The sequence below is a fragment of the Sitophilus oryzae genome, unplaced genomic scaffold (genome assembly GCF_002938485.1).
Source record: "Sitophilus oryzae breed Bouriz unplaced genomic scaffold, Soryzae_2.0 scaffold_2008_pilon_pilon, whole genome shotgun sequence".
NCBI lineage: Eukaryota > Metazoa > Arthropoda > Insecta > Coleoptera > Curculionidae > Sitophilus > Sitophilus oryzae.
In genome coordinates, this window is record NW_022146734.1 from 1,976,668 (window position 1) to 1,996,244 (window position 19,577).

The 19,577-nt window shown below is 34.9% G+C and overlaps 1 protein-coding gene across 2 annotated transcripts in view; it reads right to left on the reverse strand.

Annotated features, from left to right (window-relative positions):
- The window catches only part of LOC115884033 (protein kibra), a 100,629-nt gene that overhangs the window by 16,628 nt on the left and 64,424 nt on the right, over positions 1-19,577 (reverse strand). The window contains exon 1 of one of the 2 annotated variants that reach the window (XM_030902473.1): positions 2,322-2,568. The exons of the other annotated variant lie outside the window; for it this stretch is intronic. Within the exon in view, the coding sequence (XP_030758333.1) occupies positions 2,322-2,555 (234 nt within the window). The 5' untranslated portion in view covers positions 2,556-2,568. Of the gene's footprint in view, positions 1-2,321; positions 2,569-19,577 lie in introns of those variants that run through there. 2 annotated transcript variants of the gene reach the window in all.

The window sequence follows — 19,577 nt, forward strand, 5'->3', positions numbered from 1 at the left end:
GTCAATACACTTTATTTAATTAAAAAATAAAAAAACTGTTTAAATATTTTTTTGTTAAAGAGGACCAATTAATATGATCCCAGTATTCAAACTACATTAATTGACTGTTTACGTTGATTAATAATAATTGCTCCAAATACTAAAAAACTTAATTTTGTGTGTGAATTAGACAGTGTGTTAAAAAGCAACACCTTATAAATTTTGTTTCATTTTTTGACGGATGCTTATTTATAAAAACAGAGACGTTCATTTTCATAACTTATTATTACGTTGATTTCTGAGCCAAATACATATTTATTTAGAATACTTTATTAATCAAAACAATTTAAAAGCATGTAATTAACTAACTTTTGGTGTTTTTGGTCGGAAATAATGGTTGTATATTTAATTGGTATACTTTATTACAAAGATTTTTTTGTATGCCAATGGGCTTGCAATATTTACCACCTGTACATTTTGTACATAGTATATGTCTCTCAAGTCTCTAATCTGAAATGTCAATATTCCATAGGTATAGTGATAAATCAGGTCTAAATTATAAGAAAATGCATTTTCTATGAAAACTTGGAGAGATGGGTAAAAAATGGTATAATACAATTTTATAGACAATTACATTGTGCATCTGAATGACGTAAAATATATAGCGTGTTCCATTTAAATTAAACAAGTTATTGCCGTTTAAAGCTAGTAATTATTTCATATAAATTTTTGGACAATCTGTATAAGGTAGTAAAATTTTTATTATTGCAACACAATATCTGATCAATAAATAATTTTCAGTAAATATTTAGTATTAAAAACTTTGATACTCTTGGAGAAATGAAGCCTTAAAATTTTTACTGCAATTTCATAAAATTGAAAATATTTCAAAAACAGTAAGGTTTAAGTGTGATAAACCTTAATCAAACTTACCTTTATTTCAATCGTAGAATCCAAAAATAGAATAATATATAGGGTGTTCCATTTAAAAAAATACAAGTATAATATTTCTTACTTATTTCGGACACTCTGTATCAAGTAAAAATATTTTTAAATTGTAGCTCTAATAGTCCTTCAACGAACCCAAGACTTACAATTTGTAAAAATCTAATCGTTTAGCTACAATACTCCGTGTCGTATGTGGTGAACAACCCTGTATACCATATCCGATTGTCTCAATATTGCTAGAGGAAGTGTAATTATTTCATTATCAATAAATGTTTGACTCTTGAAAATCTATTTTATATCTTTTTACAAGTGTTATTGTATTACTTCTCTTTGTTTCGAGTTTCGTAAAACTTTTCGCAAGGACAGACTGAATAAAGAAGAATGTCTCGATTTAGGACAGTGACTCCCAATAATAGGTGAAGGATATAGGAGCAAGTGTAACCAGTCAACTTATTCCCTACCCATCAAATTTAAAAGTTATTAGACCTGTTTACAATTACCCCTGTTTACGATTACCCCAACTGACCCTACCTAAAAAACACTACTTTCTGTCTCTAATAAATTTCCCGAGGAATAGAAATAAGATGTTGCTCCATGAATATCAACAATTTTGCTGCAATAGAAAGTTAACTGAAAAAGACTGAATGTTACAACGATCTATGGATAATCTGTATCAGGGAGATAAGTGCAAGTTTAGGCATTTCAATAGTAGAAATGTAATATGTAACGGCACACTAGAACTAGAAAAAAAATACAGGACGGACATTATCCAAATTTCGACAGTTGAAATCTGTAGAATCATCCCTTCAACCGTTTTTGTTAGAGCTTCCAGAGGGAATAGGGAATCAGCGCTGTTTTTCGGAACCGGAAATTTCCTGTTTTTTTTCGGTACTTTCGGGACTAACTAATTTTTGTTCAATGGTGGTGCAGTTCATTACTCAGAAAGCAAGAGATACTTTTCCAAAGTGGAATCGATAAAAAATTGAGATGTTTAATGAAAATAGGTAATATCAAATTATTAAATAATTAGCCACAAAAAATTAACATGAACACAAGCAAAGAAATAAAAATATATATAGATAACTTAAAATTCACAGCAAACAACATAAACAAACTTAACTAAATTTGAGTAAAAAGCCCTAAAATACTGAATTAAGACTGCAAATGTCCATTAAAGCATAACATAAATTACAACTAATACGTTGAACAACATTAAGTTTGATTTCGACCGCTAGAAAATATCAATGGACTTTCGGATTTGTAGCAAAAAAATATGTTGAATTATTGTTACCGAAAGAACCGTGAATTAATAATTTCGCGTCCCGGTTCTTTAATGCTCAAAAGAACCATGATTTTCCAGTTCTGGACCCTAGTTCTCATAACCAAACACTTACGATGATCTCTATCGGCCGGCCGTCGATGCCGCCCCTACTGCACGCCTCCACTCTAAGGGCGGCGTATCCCCTGGTCGCCACGTAGGATCCCGGCACCGCGGAAGCGCTCAGGCCGCGCGAGGGCAGGGTGTTCCCGGCGCGCCGGCCCCTGCTTGCGTCCCCCAAGGGCACGGAATGCACGCGAAACACGGCCGCCGGAGCGGTCTGCACGTAGCACAAGGGCCACAACTCCATCTTACTACTACTTCGGCTGGTGGCTGGTCGTGAGCGACTGAAGGACCGCTGCCGCTGCCGGCCTTGGTCCGTCCTTCGAGGCCGGGTGGGTCGGTCGCGGCATCCCCTCGTCCCCCGCTGAGGTACCTTCGTAAAAAAAGAGGGCCCTAGGCCCGGGCCACGCCACTCTAATTTCCGTGTGCATTCCATTCGGCGGCGGCGACGCACGGGCGAACCGGCCGGTGCGGAGGAAGAGGGATTGTTTTGGGTCTGGTACACAGGACGAGAGAGAAAAAAGAGACGATGATGCGCGGCGAAGACATAGGCGGAGGCGCGCGACGGTTCGGATGACGTTCCCAATTTTGATCGTCAACAATCAAGGGACGAATTTTAAGTTTCATAGTTTTAAAGTCGTAAATTTAATAAAGGCCATCATTATCTCGCCAAGTCGAGTACAGCCGTTAAGAGTCCATTTCACTAGTCCGAAAAAAGGAGCAAAATAAGCGTTCGCCATTTAACGTTTTATGTAAAACTGACATTTTTACACAAATGAAGAAGGAAATTAAAGATAAAAGATGATGGTCAAACAACAACAAAATATTCCTTATGTTTGGACTAAATTTTCTCGAAAATAAAGACATAATTTAAAATTCCGTTACAACACGGAAATATATTGAAGTCTTGTGATTACAGTAATTTATATGGTTTTGTAACAAATTCGCTATTTTATGGCAAATGCTGAAGCTCTGCAAACCGTGATCAAGCCTTAATCAAAGCACGCGTGTTTGGAATTTCGGATGTGGCTTAACCCGATCCTGTCGTGTTTAGGCAGATTTCTGACTTAGGCAGATTTCTGAAATATAAAATATATTTCCTTCGGCCACACAACCGCTTTACCCGACCCCTGAGAGCGACCTGAACAGTACAGCGCGAACGAACAGCATTCTCTTAAGAATTAAAGCATCAAATAATACATCAATCAAAAAAGTCCCCTTAAAACCTTCAAACTATTAAGAACCGTATTAACTAAAGATTCTTCCTGCTTCTAAAAATATTTAATAATGTACACATTTTAATTTCCATTGGAAAATATTCTTCTTCTTCTTCTTTTAGAAGGCTTATCGCCTGTTTAGTTCCGGTTTCCTCCTCGTCTAACCAACTCTTGCGAGGTTGACTGCCAACTGTCTTGCCAACGTTTAGGTGGTCGTCCAGTAGGTCTTCTGCCATGGGGTACGTTGTTGCGAATTATTATGGCCATTCTGTCGGGGCCCATTCTATTGACATGCTGGTTCCATTCTCTTCTTCTCTGCCTTATCCATCTGACAACGTCGTTTGTTTGGCACTTTTCTCTTATGTCTACATTTCTCTGTCTGTCCCTCAATGTGTATCCAGTTATCATTCTTAAGGTCTTCATTTCAGTAGTTCGTAGGATTCTCTTTGTTACTGATGTTTCAGCTCTGGTTTCCGCACCATATGTCATCACAGGTTTTGTATATTCTTGACTTACATTCTGTACTCAAATGTTTGTTTTTCCATATGGGATATTTAATATGTCCTGATATTGCGGCAGCTTTATTGGCTTGTTTCCTTACTTCTTCTTCCAGGAATCCTGAGCTTGTAATTTTGCATCCGAGGTATTCGAATGACATTATCTGATCAATAGTTTTGTTTTTTATTACCAATTTGCACCGTAGAGGCTCCTTTGTAATGGTCATGCATTTGTTCTTATTTGTGGAAATTTGCATGTTAAGTTTTTCTGCCTGTCTGTTAGAAGCTTGTAGCATTCTTTGGAGGTCGTCCTCTGACTCTGCAATAAGTACTGCGCCATCGGCATAGCATAATATGTTTACTTTATGCATTCCCATTCGATATCCTAATCCAGTATTCTTGACGGTTTTTATTACTTGATCCATGATTGTGTTGAATAACAGAGGGCTGAGACTGTCGCCTTGGCGAATACCAGTTGTAGTTCGAAGATGCTGCGTTAAGGTAAAGTTTGTTCTTATTTAGGTTGTTGTTTGTGTTTAAGTCCTTGATAATGTAAGTGCATCGGTAATTGATCGGTTTCTTCGGAATCCTTGTTGTTCCTCGCTTATTGGCACTATTGAGGAGATTTTGTCCGCGATGATCTTAGTCTGAAGTTTTAGCGAGGTGCTCAGTAATGTTATTCCTCTATAGTTTGCTGGGTATGTTTTATCTCCCTTTTTAAAAATGGGTATTGTTATACTTTGTTTCCATTCTTCTGGTATTTTCTTATGTTGTAATATAATGTTAAACAGTTTTGTGTATTCCTCTATGATAGCCGTGCCTGCGTTTTTTATTAGCTCGTTTGGTATTTTATCTTGATTAGGAGATTTTCTATTTTTAAGTTTCCTTATTGTCCCTTCTACTTGCTTGTAACTGAAATATTTTTCCCACGTCTCTTCTGCAATTGTTCTTAGTTGTATTGTTTCATTTGTTTCTCGTTTCAAACCCCTCAACATCTTCCAAATACGTTTTTGTGCTCCGTACATATCCGCCTCCATTTCGCTACTAAATCGCTGCCAATATTCTTCTTTAATTTCTCGTACTCTATTATTAGTCCTGTTCCTTATTTCGGTATAGATATTTCGGTTGTCAGGTGTTGGAGATTTCTTGTATTGTAAGTATTTTTCCTTCTTCTTTCCCTTGTAATGTTCTTAACTTCTAATGTAAACCAAGGTTTTAATGTTATTTTATATATATATATATATATATATATATATATATATATATATATATATATATATATATATATATATATATATATATATATATATGGAACATGCAATATTTGTAGCAATTTGTAACATGCAACTATTTGTAAAAGGTATTTTTATACCAATTAATACGGATATTCTCAATGGACACCTAACTTTTTCACGTGCTTTGCTCTAGTATATGATCAGTAGTTATAGGACATAGCACTAAGATATATTGGCAAATCTTTCGATAAATTTATACCCACCAATTAAATTATTCTACAGGGTGAGTCTTAAATAAGCGCAAATATTTTTAAGGGTGTTATATTTCGACCCCAGAGAGAATTTTAAGAACTTACGGTTCTTAAGAACGGTTCTCAAAATGCAAGCGAAAAATCTCAATTTATTTGGAAATTTTCAAAGTAAAATATCTCGGTTAGTTTGGACTTATTTGAAAAACGGTAAAGAGAAAATATGTTTCTTTTATCGAGATCTACCAGCCCTGAAAATATTTGCACTTATTTAAGAGACCCTGTATACAGGGTGAGTCTTAAATAAGTGCAAATATTTTTGGGGGTAGTATATTTCGACCTCAGAAACACGATTATGAGTCTACTTTCGCAAAAAAAATTTTTGGAAAATTTGAAATTTTTTGAAAAAATTATTGTATTTTCTTTTAGTTTTTAGTTCAAAATCATAATTTCTTGATAATGAAGACTGAAAACCCAAAAAATATCCAGTGGTTCTCAAAATCTCAGCAAAAAATCATTTTTTTTGGAAATTTTCAAAGTAAAGTAACTCGGTTACTTTGGACTTTTTCTTTTATCGAGATCTGTCAGCTCTAAAATTCATGCACTGAATTAAGACTCACCCTGTATAGTCTTATTATGAATAGTGATCAATTACCGGTGTACAGATCTTGTTTATTTTATTAGATTTTTATTGAACGACGGTCGTAATTACTTCAATAGAATATAATCCAAGAATACTTATTCAATTTAACTTATGATTGTCGCATTAGATGGCAGCAATAAACAGTTTAACTGCATAAATGATTTTATTCTATAAACGTTCCGAGTCCATTTTATTTGATTGACATTTTAAATTCCACCTTATTTTGATTGTGGAAGTTAAAATACCTTTATTGGATAAGATAAACGTATACTGTTTGTTCTTATAGCTTCTTCTTCTTAAAGTGCCTTCTCCATTCAGTGAAGATCGGCAACAACCATGGCGAATTCCTCTCTATTTTTCGCTCTTCTCAGCAAAGTATGTGAGTCCAGGCCTGTCCAATCTCTGATGTTCTTCAGCCAGGAGCATTGCCGTCGTCCGGGTCCGCGCTTTCCCTCAATTTTACCCTCGATGATGAGCTCAAGGAATTCATACTTGCTATGTCTCATGATATGGCCCAAATAGGCTGCTTTCCTCTTTTTTATTATGTCAAGGAGTTCTCGGTCCTTGTTCATTTGGTTTAGAACTCGTTCATTCGAGACACGGTCAGTCCATGGTATTCTCAGTATTCTGCGATATACCCACATCTCAAATACTTCCAACTTATTCATTGTGCTTACTTTGAGTGTCCACGACTCAACCCCGTAGAGAAGTGTGGAAAGTACGTAGCACTTGACGAAGTTGTCTTTTATATAGATGTTGAGACGTTTATCGCACAGTAGGTTCCGCAATTTTAGGAAGTTTGATCTAGCCATCTCAATTCGAGCTCTGATCTCAATGTCTGGGTTTAGGTCTTCACTAATCCAACTGCCCAAATATCTAAAGTTTGAGACTCTTGCTATTGGTGTCTGGTGGAGACTCTTGCTATTGGTATTTCTACGTTAGTTTTTAGTAAATTCTGTGATTATTCGTTTGTGCATTAATGGCACCCTCATACTTGTTATTACCATTTGTGGTGTTGTAACTTGTAGGTAAATTAATAAATGCGTAAATAACATAATGGACTAGTTTTTGCCAATATGTAATAAGTAAAATAAGCTATAAAACAAATAAATCAATAAATTACTAAAATATTAATTATTAAATTAAAATAACTTTACAAAATGATATAAATATATTTTTCTCAATCGTTAATTATATACGTCGGCCACTTATAACTTACAGTATGTGGATAACGTAGAAGGTGGCAACATTGCATTCTCTCGAAGTACTCTAAACAAATTTCCCGAAACGGAAAAAGCGGTACTTAAAAGTTTTTTCAATACTTTCCGAAAAATATCAAGAAAATTTGAAATTTTCAACATATTTTTTCGCAATAAACCTCATGGGCGTGTTTCTGGGATCAAACTATAGGTACTACAAGTTAAAATACTTGCACTTATTTCTCGAATACCCTGTATAGGGTAATTTATGGCAATGCCGCGTTGGTAGGTTAGACATTTATGGTTTTTAACCTGTTTTTTGGGGAAATTTGGATAAGTAAAGTAACTCGGTTACTTTGGACTTTTTCTTTATCGAGATCTGTCAGCTCTAAAAATTCATGCACTGAATTAAGACTCACCCTGTATAGTCTTATTATGAATAGTGATCAATTACCGGTGTACAGATCTTGTTTATTTTATTAGATTTTTATTGAACGACGGTCGTAATTACTTCAATAGAATATAATCCAAGAATACTTATTCAATTTAACTTATGATTGTCGCATTAGATGGCAGCAATAAACAGTTTAACTGCATAAATGATTTTATTCTATAAACGTTCCGAGTCCATTTTATTTGATTGACATTTTAAATTCCACCTTATTTTGATTGTGGAAGTTAAAATACCTTTTTATTAGATAAGATAAACGTATACTGTTTGTTCTTATAGCTTCTTCTTCTTAAAAGTGCCTTCTCCATTCAGTGAAGATCGGCAACAACCATGGCGAATTCCTCTCTATTTTTCGCTCTTCTCAGCAAAGTATGTGAGTCCAGGCCTGTCCATCTCTGATGTTCTTCAGCCAGGAGCATTGCCGTCGTCCGGGTCCGCGCTTTCCCTCAATTTTACCCTCGATGATGAGCTCAAGGAATTCATACTCGCTATGTCTCATGATATGGCCCAAATAGGCTGCTTTCCTCTTTTTTATTATGTCGAGGAGTTCTCGGTCCTTGTTCATTTGGTTTAGAACTCGTTCATTCGAGACACGGTCAGTCCATGATATTCTCAGCATTCTGCGATATACCCACATCTCAAATGCTTCAAACTTATTCATTGCGCTTACTTTGAGTGTCCAGGACTCAACCCCGTAGAGAAGTGTGGAAAGTACGTAGCACTTGACGAAGTTGTCTTTTATGTAGGAAGTTTGATCTAGCCATCTCAATTCGAGCTCTGATCTCAATGTCTAGGTTTAGGTCTTCACTAATCCAACTGCCCAAATATCTAAACTTTGAGACTCTTGCTATTGGTGTCCCACCTACGACTACCTCCGTTGCCTGTCTTGCATCTCTATTTATCACCATGACTTTTGTTTTATTTGTATTTATCCTGAGACCCATTGAGTCGCCCACCGAGGACAGTCTATCAAAAAGTCTTTGCAGGCCCTCAGTGGCGCACAGAGGGGCCTAGACCCATAAATGTACCGGAAAGTCGAAAATTGAAATATGAGATTTAAGCAAAAAAAATACTCGTAAACTATGCAAAATTCTTCTCTTTATTTGATCATGCCAGCCATGGATCAGCATCTCCAGTAGGACACCTGCTGCAGCTTGTCAAAGTTGACAATAATCCAAACGTAATAATTAATATTTTTTAATGAAAATATTGCTCAATTTCAAAGTGGTATTTCTTTATAACGAAATATAATAAAATTAAAATTTAAATGGCTAACACTAACTCCGGTAAGTGTAGATTATTTCTATAGAAAATGTTTTTGGATACGTTTTTAGCTTGAGCGAAATAATTAGGTTACAGTTAAAAGTGAACAAATGTTGCAAAACAATTTAAAGTTGTTGATTTATCGGTCCAAAAAGTTAATGATACCTTTGTATTCCCCAAGCACTTTAATTAATTCTTAATATACAAGCTCTTACCTTTAATTTGGTACTAAAACTTACTGCTGTTTTGTGCTGATTAACTAGAAAATTATAAATTTGAAATTTGAATACATAGAAATAGGACCCAGCATAACATATTATTTTGCCATATAATTTTTACATATCATTTTTAGGGTTCCCTGCCCAAAGGGTATAAAAACGGGAACCCTATTACTAAGACTTCGCTGTCCGTCCGTCTGTCACAAAGGACCCAGCATAACATATTATTTTGCCATATAATTTTTACATATCATTTTTAGGGTTCCCTACCCAAAGGGTATAAAAACGGGAGCCCTATTACTAAGACTTCGCTGTCCGTCCGTCTGTCACAAAGGTCTATCTTATGAACCGTTATAGCTAGACAGTTGAAATTTTTACAGGTAATGTATCTATGTTGCCGCTATAAGAACAAATACTAAAAACAGAATTAAATAAATGTTTATAAATAAAAAAGTACTTCCACTAAACATTATCTTTTAAGTAAGAATTTTACATAGGATCTTTCAAGTCCTCGGTGGCCGCGTGGTTTAAAGCGTTAGGACTTTACGCTGCTATGACGTTGGAGCCGTAGGTTCGAATCCTAGTCATGGAAACTTTTTTAATCTTTTTTTTTAATTTTTACATATTTTTACATATTTATTTTTACTTTTTACATATTTATTATTGATTAATACAATTTTTAGTAATGTGTTTCTTAATTTTTTTTTTAAATTAGTTATACGCGCATTCAAAATTTCAGTTAAATCGGAAAAAAAGTTTATAATAATATAGTGTCTAATGTATAGATAATGAATGGTACGGAATCCTTCGTGCGCGAGTCCTACTCGCACTTGACCAATTTTTTTTTTTTTTAGTTTTAACTATTGAAATAAGCCACAGTGATTTGTGGAAAAAAACCAAAGAATGCTCATCATCCAAAATAGATCGACAATGCCAGTTTTTAAAGGAACACATAAAACAAATTACAAATTGCCCAGCAGACAGATTTCCCAATATTGCTATGAGAATATCAAAATTTATGTTCTCCTACAGACAAAAATGGCAGAAGTCAGGTAGAAATGAAAAAATGTTCATTCGAACAAACAGGGATTGGCTTGATATCAAAATGGTTTTTCCGAAATTTGTTATTCCAAAAATAGGACGTCCGAAAACAAGTTTTCAAGAATGCTCTGAAAGTACCAAGCGTCAAAAAACTACAAATATACGCAATGAAAACACAGTTGAAGCAATATGCTATGCTGCCCAAATGGAGCTTAGAAAAGCCGGACATCTAGAAGCATCTAAGTTAATAAGAGAAATATCGTCAAATCCGACTATGGCATCACAGTACCTAAACGCCTTGAAAAAAACAAAGGAAAATCACATCATCCAATTGTCACCAAATGAGGCACTTTCGGTTCTTGTAGAAGCGGGCTTGTCAAGAAGTCAATATAATCTTATTAGAGAAAAAGATAAACTTAAATTTCCTTCGTACAAAGTAGTACAAAAAGCGAAAAATTCATGCTATCCAAATACCATTAATGTAACATCCACTTCCGCAGAAGTTTCACTTGAATCTCTACTAAAGCACACAACGGAAAGAATTATTACTCTTCAAGAAGACGTCTTAGATAGGTTTGGTCCAGAAGAACTTAAAAATGCGTTTCTTGTATGTAAATGGGGGTTTGATGGCACTTCTGGCCAACAAAATTACAAACTAAAATTTGATAACCTTGAGGACTCTGATTCGAGTGCTTTCGTTACCTGGCTGGTTCCACTTAAACTGGTTCTTGGAAATCCTGAATCGGAAGACCCTCACAAAATAATTTGGCAAAATCTATCTCCATCATCTCCGCGCTACTGCCGACCAATCAGGATTCAGTTTGTGCGCGAATCAACAGAAGTGTGCAAACAAGAACAGAGCCGTATAGAAACTGAATTAAAAAATATCGATGGGTTGACTTTTGAAATCCGAGAATTTGTTTTATATGTGCGATTCATCTTGTTGTTAGCTATGATTGATGGAAAGGTGAGAAATGCGTTAACCAACAACAAAAGCACTCAAAGGTGTTACATTTGCCAATATACCCAAAAAGACTTTAATGATTTAAACTTGATACTTGCAAAGAAATGTGACTCAACTTTATATAATTTTTCACTTCCAGTTTTACACGCTCGTATTCGCTGTTTTGAGTTTTTTTTGAGTCTTGCGTATAAATTACCGGTAAAAGTTTGGAGATCCAGAAGTCAGGACGAAAAATTACTAATTGCCGAAAATAAGAAAAGGATTCAACAGGAATTCAAGTCACATCTTGGTTTAATCATAGACCAACCAAAACAAGGCTATGGCAGTAGTAATGACGGAAACACGGCTAGATGTTTCTTCGAAAATGCGGAAATTACCTGCAAGATCACACGAATTGATATCGATGTAATAAAAAGATTCAGTGTTATTTTGGAGGTGATTTCTAGCTACCATAGTATCAATATTGAAAACTTCAGAAATTATGCTCTAGAAACAGCAAGGCTCTTAACAGAAAAATTTTCATGGTACTGCATGACACCTACAGTACACTTAATTTTATTACATGGAGCGGATATAATTAAGAGTGGCCTTGTTCCGGTTGGTCAGTTATCAGAAGAAGCGGCCGAAAGCCGAAATAAAGACCTAAAACAATATCGATCAAAGTTCGCGAGAAAAACATCCCGAAAAGCAAATAACGAAGATGTTTTGAAAAGACTGCTCTTATCATCAGACCCACTGATTACTGGATTGAGGAAACCGCCTAAATTATCAAAGAAACATTTTTCTAACGAAGCTTTGTCCATGCTGTTACCCCCAGATTTTAGTTATAACGCACTAAATAAAGAAACTGATTCCGATTCTGACAATAATTAGCACAGTTTTTTGGCTGGATAAAGTATGTATGTATGTCTGTTAGTCTATCTACTGTATGGGCAGGTTTCTATTTGCTTTGTAAGTTTTATTTGGGCACATATTATCAAGGAATCGCACATGAAAACAATATCTCAGATTTCAAAAGACTCGTTAGGTTAGGATATTATTTTTTAATTTAAGGTACTTTTTAATATCAGACGTTAAGTTTCGCCCTAGAAACATTGAAGAAGATTTTTACATGTTTATTATTATTTAGTTTGCAATAGATTACTTTATACGTTACTTTTCACTTTACTAATAAGCTTGGGTTAGGGCTTTAAGGACTTTAAAACGTTTAAAAGTTAAATAAATTTATTATTTGCTTGTATAAAATGCATTAGCTTATGACATACCTCGGCTGATGTCTCGTGCTATATTAAAATCTTTTAAATCTTTTGACAAAATAATATTTTACGACTTAAGAAAGCATTTAGAAGCAGTTTTATTAGATATGAAATAAAATTAGATTTTTCGGTATCTTTTCGCCTGCTGCCCCACTGTGTGGCGTCTGCAATAACGACGGTATCATCAGCATATCTCATGTTGTTAATCAGCCTGCCATTCACTTTTATGCCGTCTTATGATCCCTCAAGCGCATTTCGAAATATTAGTTCGGAGTACATATTGAGGAGCATAGGGCTCAATACGCATCCTTGCTCAACTTCACGCTTGATAGGTATTGCTGTTGTTTCAGTGTCCTGTAGTTTTACTGTCGCTACTTGTTGCTCGTATAGCTTTTGGATAATTTTCAGGTCTTGGGTATCCAGGCCTTTTCTTTCAAGGATGCTCAGCAATTCCCTGTAGTTGACGCAGTCGAATGCCTTCGTGTAGTCTATGAAGCATAGGTGTACCTCCTTTCGTTGATCTCTGCACTTCTGCAAAAGCACCGATAGCGCACAAACAGGGCTTCTCTCGTCCCCAGTCCCTCGCGAAATCCCATTTGCGGTTCACTTATGTCTAGCTCACATTTTCTTCGGATTCGATTATGCAGAACCTTTAAAAACAGCTTTAGGACTTGACTCATCAGACTTATTAAACGAAACTCATCACATCTTTTTGCACCAGTTTTTTTAGGAATAGGTATAAATGTCGACGTTAGCAGTCCTGCGGTATGTTTCCGGTATTGTATACAGAATTGAAGAGGTTTACCAATATCTTTAAATTGTCTCCGTTTATTAGTTTTATCAATTCTGGGTAGATGTTGTCCGGTCCAGCTGCTTTCCCGTTTTTGGTGTTCTTTAAAGCTCTCTCGATTTCTGAGATAATTATATCTGGACCATTTTCAGTTTCTATTTGGGAGTGAAAAGAGGGACCACCGTCATCGAACAGTTCCCTTATGTAATTGGTCCATAGCTCCTCTAGTTTTTGTTCGGTTAGGATTGGTTTATTCTCGCCGTCCACGATTCTGGTACATGTTCGAGGTTTGTGTTTCCCAGTGACTTCTTTGACTTTTTTATGTAGGTTAAACAAGTCATGTTTTTGGTGGAGCTCCTCGACTTCGTGGCACCTCTCCGTCATCCACAGTTCTTTGGCTTCCTTGATTTTATTTCTGATAAGCCTGTGAGTGTCTCTATATCTCTGAGGGTCTGTGCCTTTAAAACTTCGCCGCTTTTCCATGAGGTCTAAAATTTCTTGAGTCATCCACGCTTTATGGTGCTTCTCGTTATTATTTGTTGTTAGTTGTTCTTGTGTTTCCTGCAGCGCTTCTTTAATTTTCTTCCAGATGTTCTCTATGTTATTGTGGTCTTCCAGTCCAGGGGTTTGAGAGGCATTTGGCTGTTGGATCTTTCCTAGTTGCTCGTTGAGTTTGTTGGATACGTCTTGTCGTTGTGCCTCACTTCTCAGTAAACTCATGTTGGGTTTTTTAGTGAACTTCCGAACAATTTTTTTGAGCCTCATTCGGATTCGTGCCACAACGGGATTATGGTCTGAGCCAACATCCACTCTTATAGCTACATATCTTTTATTCAAAAAACTAACAAAATTTTAAATTTATTCTGATTTAAATGCCCAATTAAAAATGGATCAAATGGATTTAGAAAATGAAGAATCAATTTGAACCGTTTAGCAGCTTCCAGAACTTACTTATTGCATTTTAGAACGACCTTGAATGTAGTGGTGTAATCGCAAAGACTTATTAGGAATATATATTACGTTTGTCTACGTGTGAACTCAATTTACATTTCACTTAGAAAGATATGAGTGACTATATTCACGGATTATAATATTAATTGACGTAAATATGGAGATTAAAGTTATCTGGTGTCGGATGTTATTTAGCATCGTTATGACGTATTTGATCTCGGATATAAATAATATACATATCTTAAGCTCCACAGTTCTTTTCTCCAGTATTTCCATAGCGAGCTATCGATTGCAATATAAAGCTAAATTCAGAACCTCGCAATTAGTGGAATAAATTAGTGGTTTCAATTACACTTTATACTTTTTAGTTTACGATCATTCACAATGTCTAAAAAACACAATTAAGATTAATAGAATATTCTAGCAACAGCTTGCGGTAGTCAGTTGTATCTAGGGTTCGGAAGTAGTTAATTAAGACGTAATTTACCTGATTAGTTACGTGTAGTTTTTCTGCAAAAACTACGTCTTTTCTTGTTCATTAACTACATTCATTACTCCATTTAGGAAGATTCAATTAAATTCAAAAATTTGAAGGAAATGTTTGAAAAAGTGTAGTTTGAAATGTTGAAAAAGTAATAAATTAAAGGTTATTGAAGGTTTTTTTATGCGCAAAAAGTGTTTTTTTCTGCCTAAAAAAGGTTTTTTAAACAAATACAATAAGTTTTTGACGCGTAAAAATTAGTTTTTTATGTGTAACAAATAGATTTTTACACGTAACAAATAGTTGTATACGCGTAAAAAATAGTTTTCTACCAGTAACAAATAGTTTTCTACCAGTAACAAATATTTTTTTACGTGTAACAGTTTTATGCGCGTAAAATAATAAAAATAGTTTTTTACGTGTAACATATGTTTTTTTACACATAATAATTTGATTCAGTTTTACAAAATTTGTATTAAAATATCGATATTTTTGATAAACACGTGGACTGCTCACAAATACACGTCGCGTCACTACGTATTGTTAAGCCGTTAACGCGTTTCGTTACAACGAGCTCGTGTGTCAAAGCCGTCTCACTAGCTCGTATGTCACGGCCTTGAATTTTTACCCCCAGCGCGTGTAAAGAAGTCACTTCAAAATGTTTCATAAATCATGTTCTAAAATTGCATTAGCAACTAGAAATATTTACTATTCTATTATATAATTATAATTATTTATTACATTATATTATAATTATAACACGTACTAACCACAACACTACAACATAAAAAAACTATACACTTATAAACTAAAATGGTAAATAATAATTATTATTTTTACACACACCACTGGCACTAGCAGTAGATTGTGTTTGTCTCCGAATTTATGCCCCGGCCCGTCCACAATTCAATCCCAGCATCATTTATCTTCGTCTCTTCAACGCTAACGGAGGCGATCTCGCCTATCTCTTTCTCAAAGGATTGATTGTTGGACGGGCCGGGAATCCACGAGCTTGCGACGTTACTAATTGACATCTTGATAGAAACTGCAGACCTGCCGCGTCTTTTGCGTGTTTTTAATGGACACAAATCGAAAAAAGCGCTTAAAACGGTAAAATCGCAAAAAGCGCTTCGGACGCAAAAAACGCAAAACGCTAAAAACGCTTTCTGTGTGGCCGTGGGCTAATATTTAGCTTATAATACAGTAAACTTTTGATTTCTAACCACAATTATTTCTCTTGACGGATGACAATCAAAGGTCAAAATGACATTCCTCGCAAATTTTGAAATATAATTAGTGGAAAAGTTATAAGTTTGTTAACTTTTTCTACTAATTGAAAATGACTAATTTTGACGTTCTGAATGCTTACATTGTAATTAAAAGAACAAACTTCTACGGTCATTGAAGCCACTAATTTGATCGTATTTCACAGATAATAAATACATATAGTAAATGAGGCTACCAGCGCAAAAACGGCAAAATCCACAAACTTGTAAATTTGAACTGAATGATATTTATTTTATTAAATTCATTTTGTATCTAAATAAAAATAAAAGTTTTAAGCTACAAAATTTGCTTCATTAATAGTTTTCATGCAATTATTAATATTGGCCTACTAACTTTGCAAATAAATTCATAAAGAAAAACGGCCTATAATCCACATTTTTTTAGTAATCAACATTTATTATACATATACTTATGTCTAAATTTTAGTTCATTAGGTATTTAGACAAATATTTGCAGCAAGATACCAAAATATTGTTGGAAAATTAAACTAGTAGCGTTATTGTCAAGTTTTCTCAAGACAAACTTTTTGGGGTTAGGCCGTTTTTCCGCTAGTGGCCTCAAATAAAGATTACCTATATTTTTTGCTTTTGTCACATTGAGTAAATATATATTATAGCAGTAGATACATATAAAATTATATCCTTTTATTTATTTTTTATAAAATCATCAATTTTAATTGCTTTGGTGAAAACTGCTTGTTTCGCAAAACGATAGGAAAAGAAACATGATCAAAACTGAAGATTTAACGAAAAAAAGATGAAAATAACTTTTGAAGTGGAACGCCACTGGGCCGATCCGCAATGTGGAATTTACCCTTGACCAGGCCAGATGCGGGGCGAAGAATGAAGATCGAAGATAACATTTTTTTTGCCGGACATGTACGCGAAGGCGATGTAAATGCGTTTCTTTTTTGGGAGTCGTTATTGTTGTCGTTGTGGCCGTCGCATGTTATTGCGTTATTAGTCCGGCATTTTAAAATTGCCCTCCGACGTAATAATAAATTTCTGGACAAGATTAATAATTACACCGGTCAGCCAGTGTCATTCGATTATATCGTCCGGTGCAGTATCGCAGTATTACTACAGAATTAATATTCAGTCCCTCACACATTTTTTGCTTATACGCCTTTGCAATTTTGACACCAGTAACTTATTTTACGCGGTTCACTTATACGGGGTTTTATTAAGGTTTATGTGTATGTAACTCATGCTAGAACAAATCATCGATTTGTCAAGTTAGCGATAAGAAACGATACCTAGATATTGGTTATACGGGGTCGCTGATATGTATGGGAACGGTCGATTATTAGGTAAAATATAAGAGGTACGTACCGCAAAAAGTTAAATATAAAAGTTATAGGGCTTTTAAATATCTATTAGCGGGTAATGAATTTAAGTATACAGGGTCAGTCATAAAGTCGGGGCACATCAAAGTTTCATTTTTATACATGGAACCCCTGTGTATTATCGCCATATTTTGGTTCTTCGTTGCAAAAATCGAAATACACACAATGTACCTCAAACCAACCGTTCCCGAGTTATTGACTTTTGAAAATATCACTTAAACAATCCGATTTAATTAATTTTGAAGTATTCGGTTCCATTTAACATGCCATTCTGCGAAAACTGTGTTACTTAATAATAGTTGACATTAGTTTTCAAGTTAGGTGTACAAAATGTTCGAATAGATGTACAAAATGAGATTATATCAAGTCTGGAAATTACAAAATTTTTAAAAATGTACCTAAATTCAACAATTTCCGTATTATGAAGTTTTGATTTTGAAATGTTAAACGAAAATTTCGTAATTTCTAGACTTGATATAATTTCATTTTATACATCTTAACTAACTTGAAAATTAATGTCAAATATTATTAAGCATCACAGTTTCCGCAGAACGGCATCGTTAAATGAAAGCAAACACATCGAAATTAATTAAATCGAATTGTTTAAGTGATATTTTCAAAAGTCAATAACTGGGAAACGGTTGGTTTGAGGTACATTGTGTGTAACTCGATTTTTGCTTAGAATTGAAGGAAGAACCGAAATATGCAATAACGTACAGGTGGTTCCATTTAAAAAAAAATGAAACTTTGATGTGCCACGACTTTATGACCCACCCTGTATACTTAAATTTATTACCCGCTAAAAGATATTTAAGAACCCTATAACCTTTATATTTAACTTTTTGCAGTACCCCTTATATTTTACCTAATAATCGACGGTTCCCATACATATCAGCGACCCTGTATATTGCTATATACAGGGTGGTCCGAATTGTATTTGTACCATTTTCGGAGATACAGGCTTGAAGTTGGAATCATTTTTATTTTGATTGTTTCAAAGTTGATATTTGTATGAAAATGGGTGTGGGTGATTTTTATTGAACACGAGAAATTTGATTTTGATGTCAATATGACTCCTACTTGTAGGGGGCGCTACTTATATACAGTGGCGGACAAAAGTATGGAAACATTTTTTATTTCCTATTTTATCTCGCGCAGACAAATAATACAGCTTAAATATTTTCGTATGCTAACAACCGCATAAATATATCAAATATTCACAAGATAATTTTTTATTCTACCTACATTGTTTATTTTTATCAACATATTTTGTTTACGCTTCTGCACAAAAGTATGGAAAGCTTTTTTCTGTTCGTTCATTATATTTTTGCTGTTGTGATCGATTTAGTATTAGTTTGATTTTATTGCAAAGGCAAACGCAACATATTGTTAAAAATGGGTAAAAATAAGTATTTGTCTGGTGACTTTACGCAACAGAGTTAGAGTGGCCGAGAGCTAATTACTCCGATCCAATGGGCACTTACCCTAGTATCCTACAGGCAGAAATCTACGGCCGAGAGATGCGTACAACTTATTTGATAGGAACTATCGGAAAGAAATAGCCATCTTATCTGATAGTCAAGCAGCGTTAAAGGCGTTAAACAGTGTACAATTGCCAAATCATTAATGATTTCAGAAGGAGAAGTTTTGAAAATTTTAAAAAGTACCGAACATTGGGAGCTAACTAATCCTGCCAAAATCGGGGAAGTCCCCGAAAAACCACCCCCTTTATAGAAAAAAAATCAATTAAAAGTGATTTCTAGCAGACCCACAAATTCTTCCCAAGTGGCAAAAAAAAGAGCGAAATCTGTTACAATTTCAATATCAACGTTACTGAATGCACTGTGAGACGGTCTAAGACTGTGTGAGGTAGACTTCTGGGAAGAGTAGCTGCTTAAAAACCTTTTGCTCTGAAAAAGAAATCGAAGAACAGAATTCGGATTGCTCAAAACATTTTTAATTGGACATCTCTCCAAAATTGGAACACAGTGCTCTGGAGTGATGAGAGTAAATTTAAAATGTTTGGTTCTGATGGTAGATCATTTGTGAGAAGGCCAGTAGGTAAAAGATATGATGCAAAGTACCAGAAGCCAACAGTAAAGCATGGTGGTGGTAGTGTTATGATCTGGAGGTGCTTTTCTCGAGCTGGGGTTGGTCCGCTAGTAAAGATAGAGGGAAAAATG